This window comes from Diadema antillarum, unplaced genomic scaffold (assembly GCF_040938485.1).
Source record: "Diadema antillarum isolate AM-2024a unplaced genomic scaffold, OU_Dant_1.0 seq00000386_RagTag, whole genome shotgun sequence".
Classification (NCBI taxonomy): Eukaryota; Metazoa; Echinodermata; class Echinoidea; order Diadematoida; family Diadematidae; genus Diadema; species Diadema antillarum.
This window is the reverse complement of record NW_027271384.1, coordinates 607248-619261: the sequence shown is the minus strand read 5'-3', so window position 1 is coordinate 619261 and position 12014 is coordinate 607248. Positions and strand designations below refer to the sequence as shown.

Here is a 12014-nt window from a genome sequence, read left to right as displayed (position 1 = left end):
TTTTTTATGGGCCATGAATTTCGTCTCTGTATGTCAGTACTTTTTTCTAAAGATGTTAATTACTTTAAAGGTGTTTTTGATAAAGTTAATTAGTTGAGAAAGAAAGCAAATTGAATGAAACTCGAAGGGCAATTGAGGGCGAACGACGCTCAGGCGATTGATGAAAACAAAAGTATTATCCCTTTATAGTTGTGAACGAATTCGTTGCGAGATTTGGAAATAATAAACAAAATGCGACTAAGTTTTAAGTCGCCATAATGTAAGGAAAAGTTTAGACCTGTAATGATGTCGGTAGTGGGACCATTGCTTGTTACACGCGTCGACATCGAAACGCCACTGCCTTCATCAGATGTCGTGGTTATTGACAGGGAGGCGAGGTTGGAGCTCATAGTTTCGACAAACATCGACGTCGAACTTTCTTGCGTGTTCGGCGCCGGCGATGAGAGTAGAGTCGTGACTTCTTCATGTGCTATCGTCGCAACTGTTGCAGGCGTCGTAGTTGTTGCTGCAGAGAGTACTGTCGTGTACGAGGTCGTCTGCTGAGTAGATGACATCGACGTTTCAGTGGTGTGTGACTTCGTGGTCGCCGAAGAGGTCGTCTGCTGAGTAGATGACATCGTCGTTGGTGTTGTTATATGCTCCGACGTCATCGCTACTGTTGTCGACGTTTCAGTGGTGTGTGACTTCGTGGTCGCCGAAGAGGTCGTCGATGACGTTGACGACATTGGTGCCGGTGTTGACGCAAGGACAGGAGTGGTCGAAGAGGCATCGCAATCCGATCGCAGTGAAGTTGAGTTGATCAGTCCTGTGGCGTGGATATCGCATGGTTATAATAGCACTTGAAGAGCAGCAAAAGTGATTACTCATTAGAATGTGCCATTGATTTTGAAATTATGTGGGCAGAATTCCGTCTCGTCTAGAAATCTAGATAGTGATGCACAATCGCAATACCGAACATAAAACGATATAGCCTTTTGTCGACGGCCCTGGTGCTCTGTTAGTTTGTCGGTACAGTCGATATTCAATTCTGTCTTTATATCCATCATCATTAAACAAACAACAACAACAAAGAGCACAGAGTGCAAAGTATACAAGCAAACTGATAATAATACAGGCAGTCGATATGGAAAAATATGAATTCTCAAGAGCTCAGAGAGCCAGATAAATCGAAGCCCTTGCGCAGGGCGCTCCTGTGAACTCTAGAGGTGCCACGGCCGTCGACATACAGGGGGCAAAACATTTCCCTCCTGCTCATTGTGAACTTAAGTTTGTAAATTAATACTGGAAGTTTGGTACATTTTAATTTTTGGGAAGATGACATTTTGCCACATTATTCTTGTTCATTTCTAAAGATGTGGAATATCTTTTTTAAGGATTAAAAAAAAAACACGCCTGAATATTTCAAGACATGATGCGAGTGGACTGCAACTGTTGAGATACCTATGATTATGCCGAACAATAGTACCCTGCATTCTTGCTGCGTGTACGGCCCTGATGTATGGCATTACGACTGCGAAAACATTCTTGCACAGTGACACAAAGAGGGATTAATATTCGATTTAGTTTCTTGATACAGCTTCATCAACTCTTCCTCAAAAACTTTCAAGCAGTAAAACTTTGAGTGTTATACGAATACTGTCTTTGCTACTTGGTTGTGATCCTTAACAGGGAAAAAAGACGCACAAAGAATCAATTGGTGTAAAGTCATTTTTTGACTGCCAGTATAATTATCATTACCATAATAGGCAATGTTATCAATTAGAATTCATTACTCCGATGGTTCGTTGATCCGAAAATGATGCAAGATTCGTTATTTTGAACTTTCGTTATTCTGAAAACGAAATAATGTTCGTAATTCCGAACGGTTGTTTGTACGCAACTTAATTTTATTATTGGATCAACAGACCTCGAAGAAACGAACATTATTTAATTTTTGGAGTAATGAACCTTCGGAATGACACCACAGATCGATGTTTGGCTTTGCGAACCCTTCTTCATTTTCGAACTAATGAACGTGTAGGTACAAGGACTTTCTGTGTTTCGTAATAACAAACCTTATTTTATGCTCACTAACGATCCTTCATAATAACGAACATACCCCGTGTCATCTACCTTTAGCGGTTCCCATGGTTGGGGAATACACCTCACCTTGGTCACTGCATCGGTCCACCAGAATGTTCGCACACGGAAAGATGCCTAGCAAGATGTCGTAGAGGGCGGCATCATAGTCCCTGAGCGCTGCTCGCGTGCTGATGTTGTTGTGGACATTGTCGCGAAACTCTCGGTGTGTGTTGACGTTGAAGAAGGACTGAGCCCCTTCGGCCAAGTATTCTCGATAGTTGGTTCGTGCATACGTATTAGCCCAAAGATCTACAAAATAACAACAACAAACAAACGGGAGACAGATGAAGCAACAGCCATTAGATAAGACAAATCAGATGCATATTTTAAAGGGACTGTGTACAGTACTGGTTGAGGTAGGGATTCATGTTGTGAACATTCCTAAGTGAGATAATGAAAAGCCTCTAATGAAATATGAAAGAGCATGTAATTTTAAGAAGGATTCAACGTTTATTTGATGAAAATTGGTTTTCAAATGGCTGAGATCTCCCAAAAAGTGTTCATAATAAAAGGCGACATGCCCCAACTTTATTAGTATCTCTTTGTTTCACCTTGTTTTTGGATATCTCAGCCATTTCAAAAGCGATTTTCATCGAATAAACTTTTGATACCCCTTAGAACCGCATGCTCTTTGACATCTCATAGAGTGGTTTCTGAATATCTCACAAAACGTTAAAAGCTAAATCTTCTCCTCGACCAGAACTGTACACACCCTTTAAGCAGTCATAACCATTTTTCCTGACTATAATAATACAGCCGAGTCTAGGCCCCTTGGCTGTCTACAGTAGTCCTGGCCCGCTTGCTTTACAGGAAAATAGATATTTTGTAATTTCTTTTCATTCCTAAGAAAAGAACGATATAAGCCGGTGATGGTCAACTTTCCGAAAAGATAATGATAGAATAAGAACACCCTGATAAAGTTGCCACAAAATACCGATTTCACATGTTATGTTTGTGGATTGTTTTTCTCGAAGAGAACGTTTCGTTCATGTTTTGAAAATGAACCGAAATGAATTATGAAACGTTATATATGTAATGAAGGTAACGGCGTGAAATAGAATGGAATGAAATGAAATAAAACGAAATGAAATAAAAGACAGATGGATATTGATGAAATCTTACCTTTTTCCCCTGTCGATGTCGAATAAGTCTGCTTGAGCATCTCCGAGAATGAGCTGTCCAGCGTGTCGAGGCCGACGAGGTGAATAGTGTGGACGATCTCGTGCACCATGATGTCCTCCTCGCGCCATCGGTCGATGTTGTTGAGACATCGCAGGTTTTCCTCGGCTGGCAACGAAAGAAGATATTTAAAGATGGCTTATGAGAATATTACCACGCAGACATCTCACTCTGCTCTGATATAAAGCTTAACGGAATGGTATATAGTTTTGGTTCAGGTGGGAATTCAGGTTTAACTCCTAGAAACTTCTTACTTAGTATATAAAATATTAAAGAGCATACGAAAACTCTGAGAGGAATGTAGAGTTTATTCGACGAAAATCTGTTTTGAAATGACTGAGATGTCCAGAAACAAAGAGGTTTTAATTAAAGTTAGGTCACACCTTTTATAAGGACTACTTTGTCTTGCTTTGTTTTTTTTAATATCTCAGGCATATCAAAACAGATTTTCGTCAAATAAACTTTGAATTCCTCTTAAAATTGTATTCTCTTTGATTTTTATAAAGTGTTTTCTAAGTATCTTGCAAAATTTTAAAGTTAAATCCTCACCTCAATCAATACCATCCCTTTAAACTCTTACTGGATAGACTGTTTTAGTCATTTAGTGTAATTAGTTGCCCCTGGAACATAATTTGAAGAGTTTCATCACAAAACGGGTAAAACACCATTTAAACGATTTGGCCCGAATTCACAAAGGTTGTACAAATGAAACCATGGTTTAAACCATGGACAAAAACCATGGAGCGCCAAGTGTCGCACGGAATATTTCGTTACGAAATTGGTCATTTCGTCGACAAAATGACCGTTTTTGTTAACGAAATTATCATATCGTGGACGAAATCTTCATTTAGTTACACAATTTTATCATTTCGTCACAAAATAATCGTTTCATCGACGAAATTACTGATTTCGTAATGAAATATTCCATGCGACACTTGGCGCTCCATGGTTTTTGTCCATGGTTTAAACCATGGTTTCATTTGTACCACCTTCGTGAATTCGGGCCTTTAAGGTTAGCCCATCATCAGTTATACAGTTGAATAAAACCTTTCTCCAGTGATACTTCACTTCTGACATTATGAGAAATATTCTTAAAATTGTTTGTCATTATTTTCTCTGATTACTTTTTGCAGGTTTAATCGCAAATATCTCAATCTAACGCAAATGGAGTTAATAATGATAATAATAATAATAATAATAATAATAATAATAATAATGATAATAATAATAATAATAATAATAATGATAATAATAATAATAATAATAATAATAATGATAATAATAACAATAATAGTGAGACTCTTATAAAGCGCACATTTCTACCTAAAAATATATATTCGTTTATTAAAGTTTATTCGTTTTGAGTCAAACTCTTCGTTTACACTGAAAAAAAAATCACAAAAATCTGAAAATGCGTTTGACAAAAATGGTGTACAATCTTGTTAAGGAGTCAGAACTATAGTGGTATATTATGGTCAAACATGCAAACACACATTATTTTCTTTACTAGGAACTAGATTATTTGAACAGACCAATAACTAACTAGGGGCCTACTTAATCTTGACTGTGATATGACAACGTGCTTGCAGTGCCAAAGAAACATAGAGCTGTATGAACAAGATTGACCCATGAATTCCAACAATTAACATTACTTAGCAACTCCACTTGCAATTTCATGGATAAGTTCAGTCAAATTCACATATCTGTTCATTCAGTGGCGTATCTAGGGGGGGGCAAGGGGGGCATGTGCCCCGGGCGCCACTCCCCGGGGCGCCAAAAACGAAAAAACGGAAAAAAAAGAAGGAAAAAAACAGAAGAAAAAGAAAGAAAAAGAAGAAGAAGAAGAAGAAGAAGAAGAAGAAGAAGAAGAAAAACCTCGCCCGGACCGGGGGGGGGGGAGGGACAAAATGACAATGTTTATTGTGTTCACACAAGAATTCCATGTTTTGTAAGCTGAAATACAAAAATTTTTGGTTCGCTCGCTGCGCTCGCTCGCCAAAATTTATATCAAAAAAGAAGATCAGAACTAAACGTGATGATGACACAGAAAAAATGACAATGTCGTGATTGTGTTCACACATGTCATTTTATATTTAGCAGTCAAAATGTTAAACGGAGCAGCGACTGCAATTTTTTTCGTTCTGAAGGGGGGGGGGGCGCAAAAAAAAAAACACCAAATCAAACAAGATAAGAACAAAACGTAATGATGACGCGGAAATATATAAATTTCGGCTCACTCGCTCGTACTAATTTAGAGTATTTTTTCAAGTCCCCAGTTTGTTGAATCGTTATCAATAAGGCCGTCACTATATCTTGATTTGAAGAAATGACAAGAATTCCATGTTTTGTATTAAAAGGTGAAATACAATAAATTTTCGGCTCGCTCGCTGCGCTCGCTCACCAAAATTTATCCAAAAAAGTTAAGAACAAAACATGATGATGACGCGGAAATATACATATTTCGGCTCACTCGCGCGTACTAATTTAGAGTATTTTTTTAAGTCCTCAGTTTGTTGGTATAAACCGTTATCTATAAGGGCGTCACTATATCTTGATTAGAATTGTAAGATTTAATAACCCAAAAATGACAAGAATTCCATTTTTTGTAAGCTGAAATACAAAAATTTTCGGCTCGCTCGCTGCGCTCGCTCGCCAAAATTCATCAAAATTTATTACACTTAAATCACCCTCAAAAGACTCCTTTTAAGTGCTTGAAAAAGCATATCATGTGGACTTTTTTAGAGACCCTACCGGGATGGGGTTTGGGTTGAACGCTTTTTCAGAAATTAGGGGCGCAATTTTCGCGCTTGCCCCGGGCGCTTTTTATCCTAGATACGCCACTGTGTTCATTAATGATAAAGAAAGAGATGTTCATGTACAGAGTGAATAAGCGAGTGTGTGCGGGCGGGGAGTTCCGAGGCGGCATTCGCGGCAATATCCTAGCTTCTTTGTAATTTGTTTGTGCCTCTCTTCTTCTTCTTTTTTTTTGCGAAATTGTGCTGAATTTCAAAATGTCAATGTTCTTACACTTTATCTAATTGTAAAGAAACAGTGAACAATCTTTTGTTGTCACTTCGTTGTTCTTATCGGGATCAGCCTGAAGATGGGGTGAATCATGTTCTCATTGCAACACAGTTTTTACCCGCTAATGTCACGGGATTGGCCAGCGATCCTCCCAATCCGCGCGCTCTCTGGTTCCAGCTGTCGTCAAGGTAACTGAACTCCGGGATTTCATTGGTCAATTCGCTGATGCCGAGAACTGAGACTCGCGCCCCTCCCTGATAAAGCGCGTTTCGGATGTCTTCTCGATCGGCCATGAGAAACCAAGTGACGTAGCACGCCCTCTTGAGTGCGGCGTCGGCCACTTGGTCCGAGGACACGATAGGGATTCCATATGCATGTGTGTACTTTGAATAGAAGGGGTTCAAGCCGTGCTCTTGACGAATTTCGTCCGTGATCATCGAAACACTGTCGCAGATCGAGTAGGCCAATGCTTTGCTAGTCGTATCACGTCGACGACGAATATGAAGATCTGCCAATGACATTGACAATGTTGATGTTGATAATGGTGATGATGATAACTATACTCATAGTCATGATAATTTCATTTCATTCATTCTTTTTTATTTTCAGCAAATATTTTAAGTAAATAAAACATATCACGCAACAATAAAAAAAAACAATATACGTATTCTACATACATAAAAATATGATATTAACATTATCATGTAATGGTTAAGAAAAACAATGATGATAATCACATTAATCTATAACAACGAAATTGAAGCAATGATGACCATGATATTATAATAATGTTTATGATTTCCAACGCCCTGCCATTCCATGTAATTTATCACTGCTAAAAAGGAAATAAATATATTAGAAAAATAATGAAAGAGATGGATATGGCATGCATCTACTCCAAAGCACAGTTATGACTATACATACACAGCTTGAAAGATTTGATAGGCGATGCTTCCGAGTTGTTTAGAAAAAAAAAATGTTATTCTATATTTCATTCATGTTTTGACTCCCCTCTTATCTTCATTTTTTTTCATTCCTATTGTTGAAGAAGAAATCAAAGAAATTGTTGATAACCTAAATATTAAGAAAAGTATAGGTAATGATGGTATTTCGACTTTTCTTCTGAAGAATATAATAAATGAAATAATGTCTCCACTCACTTATATTTTCAATCAATCTTTATCTAGTGGCAAAGTCCCAGATAATATGAAAATCGCTCGAGTTGTTCCCATATACAAAAAGAGTCCAAAAGAATTTGTGAGTAATTACCGCCCGATATCTCTCTTAACCTCAGTCTCAAAAATTCTTGAAAGGCTTGTTTATAAACGAACTCTTAGATTTCTTGTTAATTGCAATATTCTTTCTAATTTCCAATTTGGATTCAGAAAACAACATAGCACAACTCACGCATTATTAGCCTTCATTGATAAAGTAGCTCATGCTTTAGATGATGCTTCCCACACCATCGGTGTTTTTCTCGATTTTTCGAAGGCTTTTGATACCATTGACCATCAAATTTTGCATTATAAGTTAAGCCATTACGGTATCCGTGGGAGGGCTTTAGAGTGGTTTAAAGACTATCTCACAAACAGAAAACAATTTGTTTACATAAATGGCTATGAGTCAGGTATGACGTCAACTTCTTGCGGTGTCCCCCAGGGTTCTCTTCTTGGCCCACTTTTATTCATCCTGTACATCAACGATCTCCAAAATTCGTCACAGATTCTTTCTTTTATTTGTTTCGCCGATGATACAAATCTATTTCTGTCTCACCGCAATCCCAATACCCTGTAAGTATAATGAATAATGAATTGAAATCTGTTCAGTCCTGGATTTACGCTAACAAGTTATCATTAAATGTTGATAAAACACATTATATGTTATTTAGCAATTCCTTGCAAGTTATTCCTGATGATGTTAAGATTAATGATATTAACCTAACCCGAGTAGATAGTACAAAGTTTTTAGGACTTTACATCGATAGTGACCTTTCCTGGAAAACTCACTTTAATTTTTTAAGCAAAATTTTGTCACGAAATACAGGAATCCTAAACAAACTGAAACATTTTTTGCCCAACCATATCTTGCAGATTGTATATTCAACCATGATTTCCCCATATCTTAATTATGGAATTCTTGCGTGGGGTAACGCATCTAAATACTTACTGGATTCACTTTTTCTTCTTCAAAAGCGAGCGATCAGAATTATTAACCATGCTGGGTATTTATCTCACACTAACGCCTTATTTCAGAAAAATAAGATTTTAAAACTGATAGATTTGTTTGGTTATAATTTAGGTATTTTTATGTATAAATTTTCCTCAAAAGATCTTCCTGGTGTCTTTTTACAGATGTTCATAAGAAACAATTCTGTCCACCACTATCCAACTCGCCAGAGTGACGCTTATCACCTTCCACGAACTCGAACAGTTTTCGCTAAAAACACAATTATATATACAGGTCCTAAATATTGGAATGATCTCCCAACAGAGGTTAAAAGCTGTCTGTCATTATCATCCTTTAAGCGTAAACTCAGACAGCATGAATTGAATAGCTACAACACACAAGTGCACTAAGATTCCTTTTTATTATGCTGATGGCTGCTCTGTTATACTATACTCGGTTGTTGCCATGTGAACAGACTCATGCATATACATTTTAGTTGCATGCTCTCTCAAATTCCTTCCCATCGGTGTTTTTCCTTCCACTTCTATAGTAAGACCTTGGTCGTGTCGCATAGTTTTCCCCTCCTTTCTTTCTTTCCTTTCTTTTATGCATCATTGCAGCTGGCTGGTATATCACATATAGGAATTGCAATTGATTCATGTTCTCCATTTTTCAAATCTTTCCCCGTGTCTATGGAAGCCGGAATGTTTAAACCCTAATAGTACTTAAGTATTCACGTCATTATCACTCCCATGTCTAAATTGCTATTAGAGCAACTGCTATAGTGTGCAGCATGTGGTTACTTGTTCTCATAAATGCATGTGAGAAGAATCTTCTGAGCCCCGAGTAAGAGTCATTCTCTTTTGTTTATCCTTACTTTGGTCTTAATTGTACCCGTGCTCCTCATCCTGTTCCCCTCACTAGGCTTTTGTTGGGACCTACACTCAACAAGCTTTGCTTTTTAGTAGGTTCCATCGTATTTCTCTTCGCATCCTTTATTTTGATTGAAAATGACACATCGACCGTTATGTATTACTTTTGTATTCCTATTTCTTCATGTATATATCCAAGCTGGACATTCTGTATTATATTTTGTTATATACCATGTATTTTCCATCGAGAAATACGAAAATAAATTGAAATTGAAAAATTGAAAATTCATTTAAACTGTTAAAAAAACAATGAATTACTAAAGATTGAATAAACTTGGACACTGAGGCATGCATACACATTGTCATGGTTATCGTGGTCTGTGATATGAACTGTCATCCCTCTCAGACAGGCAGATGGAAACGCTGAATTTATAATGACAAACAGACTAGGGACTAAAGAAAAGGCAAAAAGTACACTTCTTTTTGGATGTCATGCCGAGAATCGCTCATTCCACGCAACGTTGACCTTAACCCTATAATTATGAGCGAATCTATTTGATCACAACGAAGCCCTATTTCTCATTGTTCTACTACTGTCTTAAAACAAACGAAAAGCAATCTGTTTGCTACCCCCTCCCATTTTTTTTTCTTATGGTTGGAGATGCCATTACTGGAACAGCTGTAGAGGGAGAGAAGTCGGATAACTGTAGAATTCTCGTGACTCGACTTTAACTTTAACATTGCCACACATATCTTAGAACATTTCAACTACAGTTATTCGTTCTGCTCCCCCTTCGGATGGCTGGAATCATATGATTACATACAAAATATAATTATGATTACCGGAGAGATTTATCGGGCCATTATTGTTTGTTGACAGTATTTCCCATTCTCTATTATCTTCTGTCGATGCTGCACTCTTTTTCGTGGTCTTAGTGGACAAATGCTAGAAACAATGAAATCAGTATAAATAGGAGACGGAAGTTTGCAGGATTTGTCGTGATTGATGAGGCATGCGTTATGGGAAAATCTTCGCTTTCATTTTGTGATTAATTGCCTGCAGACAAGAGCTATCCTTGACCTTACATATGCAGCCAACAGCTGTGTCAAATTTGACAAGATGGGAAGAAAAGAGATTCGACTAATGACCGCAAATTACTATGTTCCAATCGGTTACAGATCGTTATTCCGAAGGTTCGTTATTCCGAAGGTTCATTGTTCCGAATGTTATTTTAGGATTAACGAATCTTCGGAATAATGAACCTTCGGAATAACGCCGCAAATGTTCGGATTAACGAACCTCTAAGTATAGGGAATTTGTGTGTTTCGGATTAACGACCCTTCGGAATAACGAACCTTCGGAATAGCGAACCTTCGGAATAACGAACAGCACCCGTTCCAGTCATCGTGTGTGCACGATAAGGCCTACACGCCTTACAGACCATTAAACCTGATTTTTTTATTTTTGCTTAATACTACTGTAGTATTCCGTTTGAGTCCTATGTGCATACTAAAGAAAGACGTAAACAATGAAGTTATAATGACACACCGACAATACATTTAAGGACATGATACTGACTAAAGAAAAGGGGTGTAGGGCTCAACGTCAGTTGTGTCTGTAATTAATATTATTTATTTATAATAATTAATTTCTTGTTTGACATCAATATTTCTTCTGAATTACTGTGTGGAAAGAATCTGTGTGATATTGGAAAACAAATTACTGGAATTAGAATGAAATGAATTGACGCACAACTGAGCAAAGTGAGAATGATTTGTCATGTAATTTAAAGAAATAAAAAAAAATAGAAGAGTAAGAATATAACGCATTTATCGTGCATGTATACCAATTGTTTTAAGATGAGAACAAAGTAAGCATTGACAATGAAATTTGTAAATGTAATCAGACACAGAAAGTGATTGGACACCGTGCCAGGTGACAATCATAACATAATATGCTTATAAAATACTATTGAGCTTTGATGCACTCCCTGATGAACGAGAAACATTCGCACCTTTTGTGTAATAATGTCTAAGTTCGGTGACGTCATCCTCATCCAAAATGATGACTCTTGGTGGATCCGGTGGGATGACAGCCTCGATGATGGCTACTCCTCCAAGTAGGAGCAGGACGGAGATGGAAAAAATGATGTCCATTGTGTTACTAAAAAAGAAAGAGAGGGGATATATATATATATATATACATATATATATATATATATATATATGTAAGTGTGTGTGTGTGACGTAACCACCACGTACGAGGCCAAGCCCGCTTCACGTTATATATATATATATATATATATATATATATATATATATATATATATATATGTACATATATATATAATATTTTAAATGTATCATTTTTAAATCTATAAAACTTTACTATTTCATCTATTACAAAATTTGTTCCTGGTCAGTTTTCCCTTTGTTTGTTTCCATATGATATCCATATATAATAGAGAGAGCGATAAAGTGTTTGATTTGGTTTATATCACATGCGGAATCGTATTAATGACATGATATTGTACATGGTATATCATAATAATTTATCACAATTATATATATTACACCATAATATCACATCATTTCATATCATATTATATGATCATAACAAAAATGATTTACCAATACAGAGGTTCAGTAGCT

The 12014-nt window shown here is 37.0% G+C and overlaps 1 protein-coding gene across 1 annotated transcript; it reads right to left on the bottom strand.

Annotated features, from left to right (window-relative positions):
• Positions 1–271: 271 nt before the first annotated feature.
• LOC139731825 (uncharacterized) lies at positions 272–11519 on the bottom strand. Its single transcript, XM_071642700.1, has 6 exons — positions 11378–11519; positions 6443–6832; positions 3244–3408; positions 2149–2370; positions 315–805; positions 272–277 (listed from the first exon to the last, which is right to left on the bottom strand). Exons 1-6 carry the CDS (start codon positions 11517–11519, stop codon positions 272–274), a joined length of 1416 nt encoding a protein of 471 aa, XP_071498801.1.
• Between the last annotated feature and the right edge of the window lie 495 nt (positions 11520–12014).